The following is a 21,699-nucleotide window of genomic DNA, read 5'->3' as shown; positions in this document are numbered from 1 at the left end:
AGAGAGTACTAGTCCAAATGAAGTCTGGTGTTCTGGTGATCAACCGCAAAGAAAAAAAAAAGAAAAGAAAAAGAAAAAGAAAAAAAAAGGGAAACAAATCTATAAGATACAATGAACGAATGAAAATGACAAGGGGAAGCGGTTCACGAAGGCCCATGCCTCGTTATTAGTAGCGACCACCGACAAACTCGGCCCAGGACTTCACTTCTGCTGGGATGTTGGTAGCCTCGTTGCTTGTCGCCAAGGCTGCCTTGCGTTCCACGTTCTTGTTGAGGGCGTCGACAAACAAGACACCGCACTTCTCATCGTTAATCAAAGAGATGCCCGAGTCAACACCAGCGCGACGGATCATGTACTCCTTGTCGGCGACATGCTGGGCACGATTCCTTGCCAACGAGATCACCATCTGCACGTTCTCTCCGGCCATCGCCTTGTGCATCAAAGGCAGCGCGTCCGGTGCAGCAATAAACTTGCATGGAATGCCAGCCTGCTTAAGCTTCTCTTGTGTGTGCTCTGACATGGTTACGATCTTGGCGCCGTATTTTTGAAGACCCTGGCCGATCTTGGTCAAGTCGCTGGTAGTAGTCAGCTCATCAGAGCTCAACAGGACACTCGAGCTTGGCGCTGGCAACTTGAAGTTCTGGACACTCTGAAGGGCAGTGAGGTAAGCCTCCTCCTTGTCGCGGCCAAAGCAAGCCACCTCTCCTGTAGATGCCATCTCGACTCCCAAGAACGGATCAGCACCACCCAGGCGCGTCCACGAGAACTGAGGGACCTTGACGGCTTGGTAGGCATATTCTTTGGTCATCAAGTCCTGAGGGGCAGGCACGTCCTTGTCGCAGAGGGCGTGGGTGGCTGTCGTGATAAAGTTATGGCCAAGGACCTTGGAAACGAAGGGGAACGATCGGGAAGCGCGAATGTTGCACTCGATGACTTTCAAGGTCGGGTCCTGGTTGGCATCACCTGGAGCTGCAGGCTTGTGAATGATTTGCATGTTGAACGGGCCGGTGATCTGGAAGGCCTTGGCAAGCTTCTCCGCAATCGTCTTCAGCTTGCCCTTGGTCTGGTCTGGGATATCGCGAGTGGGCAAAACCAGCGTGGCATCTCCGGAATGAACACCAGCGTTCTCAACGTGCTCCGAGACGGCGTGCACAATAAGCTTTCCATCGTGCGCAACCGCATCAATATCGATTTCCTGAGCACCAGCGATGAACTTGGTGATGACTACGGGATGGAGAGGCGACACATCCGCAGCAAGGGTGAGGCAGCGATGAAGGGCCTCGGGGGTGTGAGCGACATTCATGGCCGCACCAGAGAGAACGTAAGAGGGACGGATGAGAACAGGGTAGCCAACCTGATCCGCAAAAGCAGAGGCTTGATCCAAAGACGTCAGTTCTTTCCACTCTGGCTGATCAACTCCGATGGTGTCGAGAATCTTACTGAACTTGTAACGGTCCTCTGCAGCATCGATCATGACTGGTGAAGTACCCAAGACCTTGGCATTGTTCTCATGGAGGCGGAGAGCAATGTTCTGAGGAAGCTGACCACCCACAGAGACAACGACACCTTGCGCAGACTCCTGTTCATAGATATCCATGACACGTTCATAAGACAGCTCCTCGAAGTAAAGACGGTCGCACTCGTCGAAATCCGTCGAGACCGTTTCTGGGTTGTAGTTGACCATGACCGTCTTCTTTCCGAGCTCGCGAAGAGCTCGAATGCAAGACACGCCACACCAGTCGAATTCGACCGAAGATCCGATTCTGTAGACGCCGGATCCCAGAACCATGGTACCCTTGTCACTGAACGTGACATCGTGCGACGATGCGTTGTAGGTTGTGTACAAGTAGTTGGTGTCAGCGGGGAACTCGGCGGCCAAGGTATCAATGCGCTTAACAAATGGTGTGATGCCCATCTGCTTGCGTGCTTGTCGGATGACGTCCTCTGTAGTCTTCTCGCCCAACAGCCCAGCGATTTGAGCATCAGCAAAGCCCTTACGCTTCGCCTCGTGCAAGAGCTCGAAAGGAAGGTTTTGAGAATTGAACTTGCCGAGCTCCTTGTGGACAGCAACAATGTTTGACAACTTGTGAAGGAACCACTTGTCAACCTTGGTAATGTCATGGACCTGATCGACAGTGTAGCCCTTGTTCAGCATGGCATCACCGATAGCGAAGAGGCGACGATCGGTGGGGTTGGCCATAACCTTGTCTATATCCGCGAACTCCAATGCCTGGAAACCCTTGAATTGAGGATCAACCTGACGAATGGCCTTCTGGAAGGATTCCTCAAAGGTACGGCCGATTGCCATGACTTCACCAACAGACTTCATCGAGGATCCAATCTCGCGGGAGACGTGCTGAAACTTCGCCAAATCCCAGCGAGGGATCTTGGTGACAATGTAATCTAGCGAGGGCTCAAAGCAGGCAGTAGTGGTCTTGGTGACGGAGTTGCGGAGGTTGGGCAGAGTGTGACCCAAAGCGATCTTGGCAGCAATGAAGGCCAGAGGGTATCCTGTTGCCTTTGAGGCCAAGGCACTATGATATTCAGGTAAATCAGGGAGATAGAGAGCAGTGCATGAGTATCTAAAGCCGAAGATCACATCAGCATACAGGCAGATTCAAAAATATAGTGCGTGATATTTACCTGGAGCGACTCAGGCGAGCATTCACTTCGATGACCTTGTACTCGAGACTCTCTGGGTGCAGCGCATATTGGACATTACACTCTCCAACCACCCCCAAATGTCGGATGATCTTGATGGCAGCTGTGCGAAGCATATGGTACTCTTCATCGCTCAAAGTCTGCGAAGGCGCCACGACAATCGAGTCTCCGGTATGGGTTCCGAGTGGATCAAAGTTCTCCATGTTGCAGACGGTGATGCAGTTGTTGGCAGCATCACGCACAACCTCGTACTCAACCTCCTTCCATCCCTTCATGGACTTCTCGACCAAGATCTGGGGCGACAGAGTCAAGGATTTTGTTCCAAGGGCCGTGAGCTCCGCAGCATTCGCGGCGAATCCCGAGCCCAAGCCACCAAGCGAGAATGCAGATCGAATAATGACAGGGTAACCGATCTCTTCAGCAGCAGCCAAGGCATCCTTCATGTTATCAACGGCAACAGACTGGGCCACAGGAATGTCGATTTCTATGATCATCAATTTTCGTTATAGATTACGACATGTCAGCACATTGATCATATAGGATACAAAGGGAGAAAGAAAGAGAGAGTATACACAGAAATAACGGCGTACCATTCAGAGCCTTGGCAAAAAGATCGCGATCTTCACTGACGAGAAGGGTGCGGATGGGGGTACCAAGGACCTTGACATTAAGCCTGTCAAAGATACCCATCTTGTCGAGCTGGATGCCGCAGTTCAGGGCAGTCTGTCCACCAAAGGTCAGGAGGATACCATCGGGACGCTCACGCTCGATGATATACTCGAGGTATTCAGGGGTGACGGGCAAGAAATAAACGGTATCTGCGAGCGCATGCGAGGTCTGGATAGTGGCGATGTTGGGGTTCACCAAGACGGTCTCGATGTTAGATTCCTTGAGGGCTTTGATCGCCTGGGAGCCTGCAGAAGAGTATCATGAGCGAGCAGATCGCGGTCAGAGCCAAACTGTGACTGGGCATCTGCACCCGATATGATAATCCAAATATTGACACCCAGCGTAGAAGCGTAGAGCAACATCTCTTACCTGAGTAGTCGAACTCTCCAGCCTGTCCAATAGTCAGTCCACCGGATCCTACAACGAGCACCTTTTTGACCTCAACCAGAGGTACGTCCGCAAGGATTGCCTCCGAGACAAGTTTCTTGGTGGGCGAGGTCTTATTGGCGGACAATCCTGCTCCTTGCTGCTCCTGGAGGCGCTCGTGAGTCATTGAGAACCAGCGGGCCTGCGATGCCGCCATGGATTTCATGCCGAGCTGTCCAAATGCCATCGACTTTTGCTGGCTTGATCGCAAAGACGAAAGCGAGGCGAGGAGCGGGGTGCGAAGGCCTCCAGGCCCAGAGGTAGCGGAGTGGTGCAGCATGGCCTTTGTGGAAAGTAAGGGCACGGTGCTGTTGCTGAGGCCATTCGAGGTCGTACGCTGAGCAGAGGCGATCAACGAGTTGGAGAGCAAGGCAGATGAGCCCTTGGTGCAGGCTGTCCTGGGGGCCTTGGAGTAGAGTTGCTTGTACATTGCTACTAAAGAGATCCTGTGGTCGACTGGATGTGTTGTAAATGCTGGTCTTGAAGCGGTTTAGTTGTCCTTCAGGTAAAGATGATACTTGGTCGGATATCGATCAGTACAGAAGACTGGTGGGGGGTGGGGTCAAGGAAAAAGGGCGTGGGTTTGGTAAAGGAAAAAAAGATCGGAGAGGAGGACTCAGGCTTGATTTATAGGCGGAGCCAGTATCTGGGGAGTGAGAGATAAAAAACGATGAGACGGCATGACACATAAACCTTATTTATCGAAAGAAAAATAAAAAGATCCTGGCGACTGTAGATACCCCGATCACAGCCCCTCTGTTTTATAGTCAGTTCGCTGGAAAGACTTTTCTCCGTGAGCGTGCCTTTGTCTGCAGTACAGTGCGATGCAGTGCAGCGGTATCCATAATACGCGCTCCATGCTTCCATCGCTATCGAAAGACTCGCTGGATCTTCCGGCATCCATTGCAGTTTCATTATACTAATTTGGGGTTCATATTTGATCGAAAAAGCCTTTCATCTCTCTCGAGACAACAATAACAAACAACAACAAAATAGGCATTCTATTTCCCATTCCATCCCATTGGGATTGGGTTTGCCACCAAAAAAAAAAAAAAAAACGCGCCAATTGCATTTTACCCCTGAATCTGGACGCGGACGAATGTTCCTTGCGCCGGAGACACGAGCATCACCTTCGTGGTGAGGATGGCGCCTGGACAGGAGACAGTGGACATATAAGAGGGTGGGGAGGCGACATGGGATTCACGAAGCATATTGCCAACCGGACGCATATCGTCCGCATAGCTTTAGTCCTCTCCCTCACGCACCACGGCACAGAACATGAGAGCCGCGCTCTGTTTATGAACAGCTCGGTTGGTAGATGAGCTTCCCTTCTTCTTTACTCCATCTTCCCCATCTCTTTTCGCCCCCCCCCCCCTCGCAGATCAACACTCGATTCCTCTCCGTCCTTTGTCTCATCCCGGCTTTTGCTCTCTGTCCATATGGCTGACCCTATCAATAAGAACCACAACTGCGCCTCTACCAACGACGACACCGAGGTCGTCGACGAGGGCAATCGCAGTATCCTTTTGGATATTATCTCTCAGCTCAGCAAGGGAGGCGACCTCCATCGAATTACCCTGCCAACCTTTGTTCTCGAACCCAGGAGCATGCTCGAGCGCATCACCGACTTTATGTCCCATCCTGAGATTATCATCAAGTAAGGATCGCCCTTGTCTTTGGCGCAGAGTATGGCTGCGCCGAAACAATTATTGCGACCATGAATCCAGACAAGATTGGGTGCATATAATTGATTCAGGGCAACGCGAGCCAATCTGCTTTAGGGTGAAAACAAGCGGTGGTCTATTGCATCAACACGTTTTTTTTTTTATTACGTTGAATCCGTGCTGGTCCTACAACGTCGACACGTCGCAAGAGGGGTGACTTATAGCGCCTCATTATTGCTGAATCATGCTCTTCCTTCACACGGATGACCCTCTTTTTTAGTTCACGCGGCCCTTCCTGGGGGTCATCACCTTATCTGCTTTAGTTTTAGTGTGCCGGGGATGGTCCACCATGCGCTACTACATCTCCAAAGGAACTAACCGCACAAACACATGCTCTCATAGAGCAAACAAAATGGACGATCCTGTGGAGCGGTTTGTAGCTGTCACTCGCTACTTTTTGTCCGGTTGGCATATCAAGCCCAAGGTATTGTTCAGGAAACATTATATTCACTGGCTGCATTTCCTGCTACGATAGCTTTTGCTGACATGACTTCTCCACCGTGTCGTCGTATTACAATAGGGCGTGAAAAAGCCGTACAATCCTATCCTTGGGGAACAGTTTCGCTCAAAGTGGATATTTGCTGATGGTACAGAGGCGTTCTACGTTGCGGAGCAGGTCTCTCATCACCCTCCAATTTCGACTTACTATTACGCCAGCCCTGAGAACCACCTCAGCATCGTTGGCGATGTGATGCCAAAGTCGAAATTTTTGGGCAACAGTGCTGCAACGTTGATGCAGGGAGAGATTAATGTCTCCTTCACAAACCGACCTGGAGAAAACTACCTCATTACCATGCCCAATGTCTACGCCCGTGGTATCTTGTTTGGCACGATGTTGATGGAATTGGGGGACGCTGCGGTCATCAAATGTCCCAAGCTAGACTTGATCTGCTCTCTGGAATTCAAGGTCAAGGTAAGGTGGCAAGTTGGCAAGGCAGAAGCTGGCTACATATAATCCTTTTACAAGTATACTGACAGGGACTTTTGCCACGTTCATTTGAATATTCGCTGATTAGGGGTACTTCTCCGGATCTTACAACAGCATTGCCGGAAAGATTAAGAGAATCTCCACTGGCGAGGTCCTTTACGATATCTCTGGAAAATGGTCGGATGAAATCTACATCACTAAGGACGTATGTTGTTGTAAAAAAAAAAAAAAGAAGCTCTTACAGGATGTCATGGTACTATGATGCCCCTCATGCAAAAGCCACCTTGTTAATATTTTTGTTCCATCGTATCTTATCTAGGGCAACAAGGAGGTATTTTTTGATGCGAGGACGGCCAGCATTCATCCAAAAATCGTAGCGCCTGAGGAGGCGCAGGAGCCACATGAATCGCGCCGACTGTGGAGCAAGTTGACTGCAGCTCTGAAAGCGAACAACCAACCCCTGGCTACAGAGGAAAAGAGCAAGGTCGAAGATGCTCAAAGAGCCAGGTCAAAGCAGCGTGAAGAGCGGGAAGAGACTTATGTTCCAAGATATTTCGAGCCTGTGAACGACAACTTCCATATCAAGTTGAAAAAGTAGGCGGATCCGTCCTAGTCAATGAAGTGAACATTGTTTAAATCGTGGCATGCCAGTATATTAACCTGTCCTTCGTTTCTTTTCTTTTCTTTTCAGTATTTCATCGGATCCTCAGGAGGCTAAAAAGCAGATCGTGGACTTCATCTTCAATACTCCATGCACAGTCTAATGGAAGAAACTAAGTGACACGGAATAAATAGACGTCGTACGGATAACTAGGAAGCGGTCAAAAGTTGAATATTCAAAGCGCTATGCATGTGCCATCTTCTTCACTTCGCCAGTACATATTGCCTATGAACATAGCTCAGTGGTATTTCTTCCATAAGGCTGCCTGCATAAAGCAACAAATGCGCTTTAAAACCAAATACAGGTTGATATTTTCCTCTGCAGGCGAACAGTAGATCTCCATGGCACTTGGACCGGCCATACGATGCATTGGAAAAGAATACGAAAAAATGTTGGATAGAGATATAATGTATTAATATATGATAAGATAACGGCTGTCTAGGGGAGGGGAATGCTTTGGGGGAAACGGAAGATGTTTGTGGGGTCGGCTGCGGCTTTGATCTGCATGAGACGAGGAAGTGTTGAGCCGTAGTAAGCATCCTGCCAGTTGGGAATATCTCGATCGATGTAGTTCTGGTAACCGCGAACGGGGCCATAGTTGGTATTATAGTCGGCCAAGAACTCAGTATACATGTCATCCATCCATTTGAGGCAGTCCAGGCAATCGGCCTTGCCAGGCAGGGCGTTCGGGTTCTCGTCCCACTCAGACACAAACTCAAAAACGGTGTGGGCATTCCGGTGGATAAATGCAGTCGCGTCAGTCGGGGTGTCTTGAACGGCTCCTCCCCAGATGTCTATAATGATATAGTTGTAAGTGGATCCCACGGGTTTGATGGCTGCCCACTTTCCAAGAAGGGCGATGGTCGAGTCTTTGAGTGCAACTGGGTATACAAGAGACTTGCCCTTGGTGTAACGTGAGTCGCCTGCTTTGAACGATCCCGTCAATCCCAACGCATTGATGTCCTTGGGATCGCCAGCTACATAGGCAAACCGCAGTTGTGCATCGATTTGAGGGCTTTCGCGCACATCCAAGGATAGGGGCGCGGGTACGGTCTGGAGAAAAGGTGCGAGCGCAGCCGCTTGCTGGGTCTGGGCGCCTTGGAAGATTCCGTACAGCTCCAAACCATCTGGGCCGATGTTCATCTCAACACCGACATCTCTTGAAGCTACGGCCTGGAAATTGACATAACCGCGCAACACCGCGGCATAGTCCGGCAGCTTCCAAGTATAGCTGAAAGATGTCACTGCAGTTGGGGGCTTAAACGGCAAGATGGTGAATGAGATTACAACACCATAGGATCCTCCACCGGCGCCTCGCAAGGCAAAAAACAAGTCTGGGTTCTGGGTATTAGAAACGGTGAGCAGATCCCCGTCGGCGTTGACGACCTCCATCTGGACTATGCGATCGATCAAGAGACCGTACTTGCGAGCAAAGAGTCCAAATCCTCCTCCTAATGCGTGTCCACCGATACCGACGCTTGGACATGTTCCTGCGTTAATACTCCATCCTCCTTGATTGTAAAGAGCGAGGTAGAGGGGTCCAAGTCGAATGCCGGAGCCAACCTTAGCCTGGTCACCAGAAACGACGACAGAGGAGATTCCAGAGAGATCAATGACCACGGCGCCATCCTGTCCGCCGATACTGTAGCCTTCGAACGAATGACCACCGGAACGAGGTGCAACAGGAACATTTGAAGCCTTTGCACACTTGACGGCCGTCTGGACATCAGCCGCGGAGCTGGCCATGACAATCATCTCAGGATTGTAGGTGAATCTCAGATCGAAGGCATATCTATTGCTTTCGAAGAGCGGTGTGTTGCGCCGTAGGACCTTGGAGCCTAAGGACTGTAGACAGTCAAGGGTGGAGTTGGAAGCAGTAGATGGGGCGTCCTGCTTATCGATATTGATATTGTGGGTAACAGAATATGTGGATGTGAGCTGGCTAACGAGTAGCAGAAGCGATGCGCTGACACCGAGAGTATAGAAGCGCATTGTCGTCTTCCCGCGTCGAAAGCGAAGGTGTGGGATCGAAATGGGCGAAGGTGGAGGGGAAGGACGTTCTTCAAAAAAAAAAAAAAAAAAAAAAAGTGGCACTGGTCCTTCTTTTTGTACATGTACCAGAGCTGAAGAGCGGGCGAATAATCAAGTATGGAGGATAGGGGGCTGGATGTTGAATACGCCGACGCATGTTACACAGAGAGCAACAGCGGCGCAATTGTCGTTCATGTTCTGTAAAAAGGATGTTTATTTTTATCACCAGAGTCTATCCATCCTCGTATGCTGCCCGCACACAGGCAGTGCATGAAAGTTCTCAGGTCGTGAGGACGGATAGAGCTGGTGTTGATGCGTTTGCCCACGGTGAGCGGACGAAAATAGTGCGTGTATGCGTCGGCATTGGAACATACAGAGCGGAGTACATGTGCAACCGCCCGCAGGGCGAGGGCACGTGCGATGTCATTTAAGAGAGAGGGAAGAACTTCTCCATGAATCGTCCTTCATCTTCATGCCCATGGCGCCGACAAACAACATATTGACGCCCCCTCCCATCAGTCCCCTAGAATTACCAGAGCTCATCGTGCATATAGCACGCTACCTCGACAGGAGCGAGCTCACAAAGTGCGTTCGTGTGTGCAGACTCTGGCACCGGTCCCTTTTACTCTTTATCTGGAGAGATATCCGCATCATTGCTGACTCCAGCAGCGCACGGTATCCCTCCCTAGCACTCCTCCTTAAAAATGCTCCCTTCATCAAGAGACTAACAATATACGGGTTTATCCTTCGAACCCACACCCAAATCCACCTTCCAGCCCTCGAAACACTGAGACTCACCCTTCACCAAAAGGCAGGAAGACCAAACATCCCTGGCGCAGGCGAGATCAGTCGGGAAACTATCATGATCAGGCACCATCCTTCCATAACGAACCTAATACTGAGTTCCCTATCTATCCACGACAACATGGACTTTTGGAAGGCCGTCAGGGATTCTCGCAGTCTGGACTCACTTCACTTTTCATATGCCATCGTGGGGCTAGAGCTCGCAGACATATTCTGGCAGACATGCACCCGCCTGGAGTTCTTGTGTATCGCCTTCGCAGAAGTACCCGACATCCCATCATTCGCAACGCACTCCTTCAGCAGAATTCAACATTTAGTGCTAAGCTGGGTTCGTGGTGGGCTGTCTCCGGAAAGGCAGCTGGAGCTGATGGTGCAATGTCCGCAACTGCAAAGGTTGACCTGGCGTGGGATGCATGACCAGCTGCCCTTGAATGCCCTATGTGACAAAGCTGCTCAGGGTGTCTGGCCGAAGCTGGAGGAGCTCAATCTGGAGGACACGCAAATCCGAGATGAAGATCTATCTGTGTTGCTGACTTCAATCAACCGATTGACAGTATTACAGGCAAACTCCACCGGGTTTGCTCTTCTGTCGTTCGAGGCGCTCTCGAAACACTTTTCAACGCTTGTATATCTGGATATCGAGAACTGTCCGAAAGCCAGTAGTCCCATGGTTCATGCCATCATGGTGTCGTGCCCAAGTTTGATCAAGATGAGAGCGCCAATGATTTGTGGAACTGATGTTATTCAAGGAGACGGCAAGAGCGAGCTCGGTCAGCCCTGGGTATGCGCGAAACTTAAAGAATTGAGTTTGTGTCTCGATTTAGGCGGGCTGGATTCTCAGATGGACATACTTCAGAGATTAGGAGACCTCAAACAACTGGAAAACCTAAACATAAGCACGAGGAAACAGCTCTCTGGCGAGTACTCTGGGCGGTCGCTTCAGTTTTCACTTGAAAAGGGCATAGACTCACTGAGGACCTTGCGACGGCTATCTGTATTTGAATTCGATGGAGTCGACCAGGACATGGGCGAGAGTGAAATTCTATGGGTGATGGAGCACTGGAAGAATCTGCAAATTATCCGTGGCCGATTGAACAGGGATCTGATGCGCCACTACGAACTAATGGCAATCCTCAAAACCCGCCAAATCGACCTAGAAGACTGAGCAGGATGGCGGTTGAAGATGATAATAAAACCACTTCCCAAAGATGTGCTTATTCAAGGGCCACCTCCTGCAACTAGTCATCCCCCATTTTTTTTGCCACTTCAAAGGAGAGATATGGGGCAGCCATCTGTCCGCCCTCAGAATCGGCAGGCCATATTGAGTTGTCTATCTTAGAGGCTGGGTGCCCATGCGGCAGATGAGGGAATTTGGTGAGAACACAAACAAAAAAAACAATTGTGCGAAATGGGTATTTGATGTACCGAACGAGCATCTTTTCCTCTCTTCCTGGTATTTACCCCTCCACACTCCTCCACACTCCTTCACGCCTACCATTCAGTCGTCCTCAAACCGCTCTTTAGCCAACACCCCAAATATAGTAGCTCACACACCCATGCCTCACAGCCAGCATCCTTCTACGCTTCTGAAAAAGACTCCACCGGCTCTGTCCATCCCAGAAGTAGTCGTTACTATCCTCAAATCCCTCCCCCGAAGGGACCTTCTACAAGCAGCACCTTTTGTATGCAAAAGATGGTATCTCCTTGGCCGCCCACTCATACATCCTACGGACTTTTACTGGCTTGGCAGGATACCACTCACGGAACAATACCTGCTTGAGGGCATCAGGAACATCCAGACACTGCCCATCATCTCCTCAACATCAAGTTGCTATTATGTTCGGCCAACCAAACGTAGCGACTGGGGGCTGATGCAGAAGCAGATTGCACAGTTGTGGGTCAAGAATGCGGCAGAGTACTTTCAAGAGCTCGTCATCGCAGGCAATCTGTCTATGGATTTAGCAGCACTTGAGCCGGTGGTGGTGCTTTTTTCGTCACTCAGAAGTGTGAAGATTGAGAACTCTTGGATGGAAACCATCGACATCGGGCCTATCCTAGAGGGTTGTGTTGCACTGGAGCGCCTCAACATCGACTCGACTTTTTGCCGCAAGCAGACACTTGAGGATGAGACAAAAGACCAGGACACGCTGAGCGAGAAGGGCAAGCTAGCTAGACTGCAATTACCCGAGCGGAGCACGGCAACAAATCTGAAGAGTATCAGTTTCCAAAGAGTGGAAGTCGAATTCGCAAAGCTGGAGCGCCTTCTTGCTGGCAGCTGTTCCAAGTCTCCAATGCCAGGGATAATCGAGCTTTTAATGGAGCATATCATAGTGCTGCTGCCTCAGTCAGTCGTTAGGCAAGAACAAAAAGCAGTCGAAGGCAGCCGAACTATCGCGGCCACCCTAGCTTACCAATCGCAAATATTGGACACCATCCATCGCTTATGCCCGTACCTGAATTCGATTCACTTTTCGCTTCTCGACTGTCGACCAAGGCAACAGGACCAGGCCCTGCTCTTCAGGCATTTCCCAACCATCCAGCGATGGAGTTTACCCTATTCCGATGTCCTGCCGTCCACCTTTGTCTCCCTTCAGACCTATGTAAACAATGTGATATCCTTGGAACTGACTTGCTTCAGCAGCACTGTGTCCCCAATGACACTGCACGAGTATCTTTGCAACTCGCCTCAGCTACGTCGTCTCTGCATCCACAATATGGTCTACCCTGCGGAATACATGGACCTCGAACCTGTGGCTGAAGGAAAGGAAGGACTATACTCCCCCAGGAACTGCCAGGATACCTCATCAACACCTGCTGTGAGTAGTACTGGGGATTATGAGAATTCATCAAGTCAGCTCTGGCTTCAACGGCGTGTGTGGGCCTGTCGCAGTTTGGAAACACTTCAGATCAAAATTGGAGGGCACTCTGGCGATACTCGATCCGGTCGAAACTCCAGAGTCATGTTCGCATATCTGTGTCTGGTCTGTCCAAACCTGCGCGAGTTAAGCATCACGAGGGAGATGATGAATGTTGAGTTGGAAGGCGGGCTCTGCTATTTAGGGGCTATGGAAAGCCTGGAAACGCTGACGCTACAGTCGACGCACTTTTGGATCAAGCACGTGTCGGATATAGGGTGGATTCAGAGGTCTTCAAGAGCTGCTGCTGAGGCCGCTGCAGCAGCAGCAGCAAAGAAGAGATCGAGGGCAGCAAAGCCTGCCGCCACCAGCAAAAACAATATGAGCAGGAACATCAGCAGAACAACCACGCGGAGCTCGTTGGTCTCCCGATCGGCGGTTTCATTTGGACGGAGCAAGACACGAGTGTCAGTTAGCAGTGGGAAGAAGGGTCTACTCAGCAGGGTCGCTAGGAAGCTTTTTGGAAAGAATGGCTACGAAGGTGAGGCCATGACACGATCAAGGACAACTACATCTGCGGAGAACTCTTCTACATTGGCTTCCAGGTTTGAGCGTGCGGATGAAAAGCAGATTATCCAGCGGCTGATCAGCATGTTCCAGCCAGAGGGCGTTAGCAAGTTTTTGGAGAAGCTAGAGAGGCGAAAGCTACGTGCTGAGCAGAGGGAGCGCAAGGGCTACGATGACGATGAGGAGGAGGTGGGCTATTGTTGGCCAGACATGAAAGTGTTTGTGATGGATGCAGTCAAGTTCTCGGGCGTTTCTAGTCAGTCTCTTGAGGCAACCGTGAGGCAGCTTCGACCTGAGATTACGTTCCGTGCCTTTTCTTAGTGATGTTCTCCCTCTCGTTATCATTAAAACGCCAATATACCCGCTACTACCGCAAACTGAGGATGGCCTATCACTTTTTTTTTTTCGAACATGTTCCTGTTGAACCGGTGAGGATGCTGCTTTAAATCGCCACAAGTAACACGCGAAAATTTGTGTCTGTCCGCACGCGTTCTGACACTTTACTTCCATTTTGGGCGCATTCATCGAATTGACCTAAAAAAGTGAACACCCGAGTCCGCTATTCCTTTATCCTTCCGCTAATCCCCATGTCCTCCTCATCCATGACCTCCTCTCCATTCACTGCAGCCAACGCAATCATCTCCTCCTGGAGGGATGCACTCTCGCTCACGCCCGCAGAGCTGCGCCCGATCCTTATCGTAAGGACCCCTCGTTGTCTCTCAGTCATTTCAGGCGCATATCACCCAGCCCCTCGGCTCACCTCTCCATGCTCAATTGTGATCTTCTAGGCGTGCACTGTCACTGCAGCCAACTACCCCAAGATCTTAGTTCCACTGGTCCACCAAGTTCTCACCGATATTAGCACTAAGTCCTTGATGGCACCGTCCATCAAGGCTCCATCTTCTGCGGCCACTTCGGGACCGCTGGACGAAGCAATCCCCTCCGGTTCCCCCTTTGCAGAGCAAGTCCGGTTCATCCGCAGACTTAGAGAGGCACTATACAAGGTCTCTGTCCTGTGCGGTGGGCCTTATACCATCAATGCCCTTGGCGCCGTTAATTTTGCGCTTGATCCAGAGCTTTCTGCAGCTGTCAATGAATATGGACCCGTGCGCGGAGCAGAGAACGCCGCAACCCCCGACATGTATTATCAACGAGGAAGGAATCTCTTCCAAACCATTTATCAACATCACAGTACGTATTCTGACTTTTACATATTATCGTCAGCTTGAACATGCAGTTTTTTTTTTTTTTTTTTTTTTTTTTTTTGTAAACGCTAAGAACTGACGGCCCTTGAGCGTTTTCCACCCGCATTCATAGCTGAGCCGATTTTGACAAAAATCGGAGCAAGCAGCCAGGACCTGGTCCAAAGTATTTTGCAAGACACTTATGGAAAGGTCTTGAGTGACACTTCCTTGATCTCGACGCCGGAGACGGAGCTGTGTCTCGTAGCTACGCTTGTAGCGCAGAATGTGCCTCCACAATTGAAGAGCCATGTTTATGGTGCCCGAAACGTAGGAGTGCCAATGGAGCAGATTCAGCAGCTTGTGGTCGTCGCCGAATCGATTACTCAGTGGGTCCATAGTCAGATGAACGACAAAAGCTCGCTATAACCAGACCACATTGTGTCTTTAAGATTTTTTTTTTTTTTTTTGGTATCTACATCGGCTATCGTGGCCAGTTATTTTATTAATAAAACTCATCGAACGGACGAGTATCATTATAGCATGATTCGAAAACAGCATTGACGGCCCGCTCCGCTGCAGCGTGGGATGGACATTTAGGATTCGCCACTACAGAAATGATAGCCCGACGCTTGACACATTCTTGATGCTGCTTCGTGAAGGTATAGAACCCACGCCTGACCTCGCGAGACCAATTGCAATCACCACTCAATGCTGCTGCGCGCACCTGGAGGGATTGGTTTTGAAAGTATGGCGTTAGAGATATTGCAATAGATTTCAAGTTGAACGAAACTCGACTGGATCTATCATTAGGACCATGATCATGGGCAACCTACCTCACTACAGGCATGATGTCGGATGTTGTCCCAATCAACGTTGAAGGCACAATGATCGTACATGTGGATCATTTCGTGGATCATAGTATGTTCTTGGTGTGTTTTGCTGAAGAAGCCGTTCTGACAGAGCAATATCCCGTAGTCCTTGGAGAATCCTCCTGACTTTGTTTTGTCGCATGGTGCGCACTCGACCATTTTCTCGGTCAAAGGGCACCCGGCTTTAACAAGGTTGTTCATCATAAACCGCACACCAGGACCTACGTTCACAGATACACACACAAAGAACCAAGTCAGCTCATAGTGTAGTGGGGAAAGCGAGATACCATAATAATCATTCCAGTGGTGCGTTTCATAAATTGTTCGATGGATATGAAATTGCATGCTTACTGTTTTTGATGAGTTTTTCCTTGCGAAGTTCACACTGTTTCCGGTCCGCCTTCTCGATCTCCTGCCGAAACTCCTCCGGCGTGAGACCGACTCCAGTGATCAGGGATATAGTCCTGCGCCAGCGCTCAAATGACTTTTGTTCCTTGGCCTCCTTTTCTGACGGTTTAGTTGACGAGGATGCGGTGGATGCGACAGGTACCGCCGGCGACGGGCTCGCTGAGACCTCTGTTTGTGTCATCGAGTAGGCTATGGCTAATGCTTAGATCGAGAGGTATGCGGCGCTGTCTTTCCTGAATCCTGTCAGCTGTTAACAGGTCCACTGGTTGCTTCCTACGGATTTATGGCTTCGACTGTGTTGAAGAGATGGATGTCGTGTTTCTCGAGGTGCTGGTTGTGGCCCTTATCCCTAATCCCTGCTGGTACAACAAGCGGCGGGTCGTGGCTTTGGGTTTGTTTACGAGCAGGCAGTCACTAACGTGTTCCTGATAGAGAGGATGGGCCCTCCGAGAGGAGCTTACTTTCCTCCTCACACTTTGTCGACTGAGACTTTCATCTTTGCAACTAGCCATATCAACAGGCCGCTTATCATTGCCCGTGCCAAAGCATCCATAAGGTACCGGGATCAGCGCGACAGGGGAGATCAACGCGGCAACCAACAGGAGCACTGGAGTATCAAAACTAGGGACTAAGTCTTGTTGCATTTCTATCAACTATCATCCATAGGACAATTGCGGCGAGGATAGTAATCAGATGCAGCATGTCTAAGTCTAAGGCCCTCCAATGGCCAGTCGTCCTCACTAATTTTTTGTCCAGTCCAGGGCCAGCACGCAAGGCAGTTCAGCCCCCAGCAACTATTGCGCGTCATTGTAGCAGGAGGAATCGATCTACGAGAGTTTCCGTGCCAAGGAGCACTACAGGACAGTCGACTCAATCAATTCCGACATGCCAATGGCCTGGATCTGCCAGGGCTATATCCTCCTCAGGCAAGCGACATTCGATCCGACTTGTGCAAGACTCGGTCCCATGTTTATGTTCTTTTGGTCTCTTTTCATCAATACACCCGCCAGCAACGTTACCACGGATAGGATCGACTTTGATCAAGAGTCGCTCTGGACTTCGCCAAATACATACAGCCGGAAAAACAGCCCATCCAGATCTCATCCAGTCATCTGTATCTGGCAAGGTCGGGAAGACAAGGAGGACGAGACAATCACTATTACAAAACGATACCACGCCATTTCAGTCAATGCCCACTACACAAGCAGCATCTCCCGATAGGGGTCAAATCGCCCTCACCAATTTTCGAATGCTTGTCCACTCGGATCATTCTTGCGCTCAACAGATGCGATCTGACGCCCTCCTCTACCATAAGAGTTTAAGATCAGAACACCGTATACCTTCCTCTATTATTCCCCCTCTTCCAGCCCTGCAACAACTTTACGCGTACTTGGAGTCGTCCAATCATGTTGACCAGCTCACTGCTGCGGACTGGAACTCATTCATCTTTTGGCTGTCTCACCACGAGGATTATCGGACACTGAGCGTCGTTCACAGGGCTATGCTTAGCGATATTGAGCTGGGCAGCAAATGCAGTACGCCAACGTATATCCGTCTCGCCGAAGGACGTGTGAGATTGATGAGCAGTGAGCCGCATGCAGGAACCACCTCGGAACGTCTTGGATTAGAGGCAACCTCACATGGAGTATCGTCCTCTATTTCCGACACAACATTGCAATCGTCTTCAGGGGTTGTTCAGACCACCATCGACTGGATGGAGTCTTTGGACATCCCTCGTAGCATGGATCTGTATGAACTTTGGCTCAAGTCGGCTTTTCAGGAAAGGAGTTGGCGCAAAGGAATCGAAGCTTGGGACCGAATGATAGCAGAAGGAAAACAGCTGTTTATTCCCTCCATCACTATGATGGCTTACGCACTACAATGCCATCTACATTCGGGAAACATGTCAAAGGCAGGGAATCTACTTGAGTCGATTTTGGAGCGAAGTGCAGCGATCCAACAGCGACAGAATGATAATAAAGTCGTGGAAGGCAGCATCTCGGCAAGCATAGGCCGTGGCAGTGGAGAAGGCGAATTGGAGGTAGGCGCAGTCGATGAGCGTTCAGAGTTTCCGAAGCGCCAAAAGAAGAGTCTCAGGGCACCCACAGCATTACAGCACACATCTGAGGCCACCATGAAGTCCAACTCGGCCAATACTGATTCATCAAGTGCCGGCTATCTGCAGGAATGGAAGATGACCTTCAACCCCGCATTGATTGAGGCCATCTGTCTTGGCGATAAGGATAAGGATGGGGTTACACTTGCCACGGAGCTGGCTCTGGAACTGTTCAAGGAAGGACATCTGCTGGACAAGACACGATTTCGGTTTTTGACGCGGTACATTGCCGAGTGCAGATCCTCCGAGGATGCAGAAGCTTTTTTGAGGCGCTTGGTCGAGTTGACAAAATCGGCCTCATTAGCTGCCCCGCTCACTGCGCCAACAAATAACGAACAGGATTCGGCTGCAACATCATCGTCCCCAAAAGGTTCACGCAGGACAAAAAAGACTATCGATTCAACCTCTCGAATTCTTGCGGAAGTTGGGCTTCAGGAGATCGTCAAGCAGGCTAGCACCGAGAGGGATTTTGACCGCGCCCGGAAGATCTCTCAAGGAATGGCTAGTCAAGGAATCCCACTCGGAGCTGAAGCCTCAGAGAGATTGATAGTGGGGTTGGCCAGGAGCCATGATGTTCGTTCGGCCTTGACAGTACTGGAGCAGTCTTTACAGGACAAGTGGATACCTTCAATCGAAACTGCCAACATCCTAATGCGAGGTTTGATCAGGGACAACATGCTGGATGAATCCGTAGCGGTGTTTCGGGACCTGACGGAGAACCACGGCCTCAAGCCCGATGTGGAGATGTATCGCAACTTGATGAGCCTGGCTTCCTCGTACGGACAGTTGACGATGACTCAAAGGATTCTGTCCACCCTAAGGGGCTTGGGAGTCAGACGTGATGGGGAACAGTATGAAGATCTTATGCGCTGCTATGTTCGCACGGAGAATCTGCAAGGGGCAATCAAGATATTCGAGACCATGGACCGTGCCGGCGTCAAGACTGAAATCAGGCATATCAACGTCTTGCTCGAAGGAGCTGTTCGTCGTACCTCACCGGCCACCGTGGTGGGCATATTGGAAATCATGTCGTCGCAGCGAGTCCATCCGAATGCAGAAACATGGAACATTCTTCTGAGCGGTGCGTTCCGTGCCAGAGACGTATTGCTGGCGCAGGAACTGTATCACGAACTAACCCACTCGGTCGTGGAGGGCGCCATGGACAAGGCAGATGGATCGTTGCGGGCCTCTCGTCATCCTGAGACCTTTCGACTTTTGGTCAATGAATACGCGGATCGTCATGGAGTGGAGCCGGCGCTCAAACTGTTGAAGGGTGCTCTGGATGCCGCCTATCCCAGCCGAGTCGCTCCCAGCATGTATCGCGAGCTGATCGAGAAGAGCTGCAAGCAACGCCAGGGTGTTGCTGGATATGAGTTTTATCAGCTTTTGCGGCGATGCAACCTCAACGACAACGGCACTCCCCCTGAACTTGATAACCACGGGGACAAAAGCGGCTCTGGATTGTCGTATGCCCGAGGCGCAACCATGTCCTCGACTTCGGTCCCAGCTATCACTTCATCGTCTCCATCGGTGATGGCCCCGTCGCTGGCCAAACTCTGCAGGCAATTGATGACGCAATTGGATCGGGAAAATCAGCTCGAGCTCGGAAAGGAGATGGCGACGGACCTTATTCTCACGGGTTTTGATATGGACGAGGATTTAGTGGCGGCAGCGATCAGGGCGTATGCGAGATCGGACGAGTTGGCAGCTGCTTTTGGGCTGTTCACGAAGATGGGACGTGTATATAATGTCGAGCCCTCGGCGGAGATGGTCCTGGTGTTGATGGAGGCTTCGAAGGCACATGGGCTTTCGCCGACATCCGTGCTTACTCCTACAGCAGCACCGACAGCGAATTTGAGGGCATCTTCGAGAGCAACAGCGGCATCTTCTGTGAAGTGGGACGAGGGTTCGACTCAACAGTGGATGAAGGCATTGAGAGTGTCGATGGAGAAGTTTGGAATATTGGATGATACAATATAATAGCACTCAATAGACAAAAAAATAGGGGGGGAGGGCTGTCCATCATAAACTTGTACATTAGCGCATTTATCCTTCGACCATCTGCAGCAAAAGCACAGTCGCTATTATATCTGCATGTATTAAACACGTTCAGCGTTACTTCTTCGTATTGATGCAAAAAGCAGAATATCCTGCCTGTTCTCTTGCGCCTGGCCGACCCTTTTGATCCGCTCTCCTTTTTTTTTTTGCTATTTGTCAACAAAAACACACTAGGGCATGAAGCCGTACAGTCCTACCAGACATGCCGTTCGTAATAGCTCTCCCACAATGAATTCTATGTATTTTTGTCTAGACACCCTTTCTTAACAATTCGTCTCTCAGGTCAATTGACCGTGCGAATCTACCAGAACAAACTAGCAAGCACAGGCCAGATTCCTTGAGCTTGCCCCAGGATCTGCGCAACAAATGCCAGCGTATTGAAAAATGAAGACTACCTGTTACAAAAAGGTTACTTTCAAGATTGACAACCTCCGGTCCGCAGCATTTGGCCAATGGACCCCTTAAGCCTGGACACAAATCGCCACGTGATCTCTAGATTTTTTGAAAATATGTAATACCTTCAAGCCAAGGTTTGCAACGCACGAGGCCTAAAGGGTCGGAGGACACAGTAGCAGTAGGCTTCGCGTTGACTGACCTAGACACGTGCTGGGAGTGGTTCCGGTGATAAAGGTGTTTATTAGCATATCTATATGCGGGGGGTATGTAGGTGTCAGGGTAGAGCTATATACCTGGGAGTGGTTCCGGTGATAAAGGTGAGGAACCACTCCTCAGGGGGGAGAAGTCTATTTATATGAAGAGGTCGGCGACACACGGGTAGGGCTGACGTCATCAGCTCCAGCGTGGCGGGTTGGTTGGGATAGCAATTGGTGTACCCACCCGTCGTGGCGGTGTTGCTGGTGGCGGTGCAGCGGTAGACGGCCCTGCCATGGTCTCCGAGGTCATAGGTCTACCGCTTAAATTGCCCCGATTTAGGGCAAGCTCCCCGCGAGAAATCCAAGCCGCCCCTGCGGCGTCGATGCTGGGGTTAGCGCGCGCGGATGACCGAGGGGGACGCTGTGGCGGAGCGGGGCTGGCTAAGGACTCTGTTCCAGCCGTCGTACCTCGGAGTGAAGTTGGTCGCGCTAGGGCTATCTGCTCCGACTCTGATTGAGGTCCGCCCTCATCGTCTTCTCGAATGACCTCCATTGGTACAGTGAGCTCATCACGGTTGTTACGCGTCTTATACCAGGCGCGTTTAGGGGGCTCGCTATTCGCGGGTAATCGTGCTGGTTTGAGGCGATCCTTGTGTACGAGGTCCGTCTTCACCTTGCCATCGGGCCACGTGAGTTTGTAGGCGCCGAAGGGTGTTGTCATCGAGATACTTAAGGGGCCATACCAAGGGTACTCGAACTTTTGTTTGGCGATGTTTTTCACCAGCACCCAGTCGCCGATCTCATAGCTCTGCCGAGGTGCTTCGGGGTCGATATCATGTTTCTCGTTGTATGCTTCCTCCATATTCCTTCTCGCCTCCTCCTGCCTTTCCTCATTAGTCAATCTCTCCAGTCTCAATGCTTCCAATTGCGCCTCTCTCGCTGCTTGTACTTCGGCAAACACCGTCCCGTCGAAGACGTATGGTCTAGTGGTGTCTCCCGGAATAGTCGGTTCAACGCCGTAGACCAGGTAAAAGGGCGACTTCTTGGATACGCTATGGGTTCGGGTACGACATGCGAACACTGCTTGGTCCAGGAATTGATCCCATTTGTGCTTCATCTTGTCGCCCACATACTTCGTTAGGGCC

At 50.6% G+C, this 21,699-nt stretch overlaps 8 protein-coding genes across 8 annotated transcripts; 5 read left to right on the top strand and 3 right to left on the bottom strand.

Annotated features, from left to right (window-relative positions):
- Positions 1–166: 166 nt before the first annotated feature.
- BC939DRAFT_390898 (uncharacterized protein) lies at positions 167–3,883 on the bottom strand (the record flags this gene model as incomplete). Its single annotated transcript, XM_051551923.1, has 4 exons — positions 167–2,534; positions 2,644–3,145; positions 3,252–3,575; positions 3,700–3,883. 4 exons carry the CDS (start codon positions 3,881–3,883, stop codon positions 167–169), a joined length of 3,378 nt encoding a protein of 1,125 aa, XP_051417710.1.
- A 1,312-nt stretch (positions 3,884–5,195) lies between these two features.
- BC939DRAFT_390978 (uncharacterized protein) lies at positions 5,196–7,006 on the top strand (the record flags this gene model as incomplete). The annotated part of the gene is made up of 5 exons (XM_051551930.1): positions 5,196–5,413; positions 5,823–5,904; positions 6,001–6,339; positions 6,497–6,613; positions 6,728–7,006. 5 exons carry the CDS (start codon positions 5,196–5,198, stop codon positions 7,004–7,006), a joined length of 1,035 nt encoding a protein of 344 aa, XP_051417709.1.
- Positions 7,007–7,408: 402 nt separating this feature from the next.
- On the bottom strand, positions 7,409–9,126 carry BC939DRAFT_433758 (uncharacterized protein). Its single transcript, XM_051553271.1, has one exon. The coding sequence runs from the start codon at positions 9,059–9,061 to the stop codon at positions 7,508–7,510; it is 1,554 nt and encodes a 517-aa protein (XP_051417708.1). The 5' UTR covers positions 9,062–9,126; the 3' UTR covers positions 7,409–7,507.
- Positions 9,127–9,562: 436 nt separating this feature from the next.
- BC939DRAFT_1164 (uncharacterized protein) lies at positions 9,563–11,163 on the top strand. Its single transcript, XM_051549962.1, has one exon. It carries the CDS (start codon positions 9,573–9,575, stop codon positions 11,067–11,069), a length of 1,497 nt encoding a protein of 498 aa, XP_051417707.1. The 5' UTR covers positions 9,563–9,572; the 3' UTR covers positions 11,070–11,163.
- Positions 11,164–13,997, top strand: BC939DRAFT_1237 (uncharacterized protein). The gene is made up of 2 exons (XM_051550011.1): positions 11,164–13,754; positions 13,870–13,997. The coding sequence occupies exon 1, from the start codon at positions 11,257–11,259 to the stop codon at positions 13,645–13,647; it is 2,391 nt and encodes a 796-aa protein (XP_051417706.1). The 5' UTR covers positions 11,164–11,256; the 3' UTR covers positions 13,648–13,754; positions 13,870–13,997.
- Positions 13,836–15,039, top strand: BC939DRAFT_433756 (uncharacterized protein). Its single transcript, XM_051553270.1, has 2 exons — positions 13,836–14,517; positions 14,644–15,039. Exons 1-2 carry the CDS (start codon positions 14,202–14,204, stop codon positions 14,934–14,936), a joined length of 609 nt encoding a protein of 202 aa, XP_051417705.1. The 5' UTR covers positions 13,836–14,201; the 3' UTR covers positions 14,937–15,039.
- Positions 15,013–16,115, bottom strand: BC939DRAFT_524219 (metalloprotease ATP23; the record flags this gene model as incomplete). The annotated part of the gene is made up of 3 exons (XM_051561249.1): positions 15,731–16,115; positions 15,344–15,600; positions 15,013–15,234 (listed from the first exon to the last, which is right to left on the bottom strand). Exons 1-3 carry the CDS (start codon positions 15,966–15,968, stop codon positions 15,013–15,015), a joined length of 717 nt encoding a protein of 238 aa, XP_051417704.1. The 5' UTR covers positions 15,969–16,115.
- Positions 16,094–19,883, top strand: BC939DRAFT_472175 (uncharacterized protein; the record flags this gene model as incomplete). The annotated part of the gene is made up of 3 exons (XM_051558252.1): positions 16,094–16,178; positions 16,220–16,343; positions 17,009–19,883. 3 exons carry the CDS (start codon positions 16,094–16,096, stop codon positions 19,881–19,883), a joined length of 3,084 nt encoding a protein of 1,027 aa, XP_051417703.1.
- Positions 19,884–21,699: the final 1,816 nt, after the last annotated feature.

This window comes from Gamsiella multidivaricata (assembly GCF_025024155.1).
Source record: "Gamsiella multidivaricata strain RSA 2152 chromosome Unknown BC939scaffold_1, whole genome shotgun sequence".
Lineage (NCBI taxonomy): Eukaryota > Fungi > Mortierellomycota > Mortierellomycetes > Mortierellales > Mortierellaceae > Gamsiella > Gamsiella multidivaricata.
This window is presented reverse-complemented; position numbering and strand designations above follow the sequence as displayed.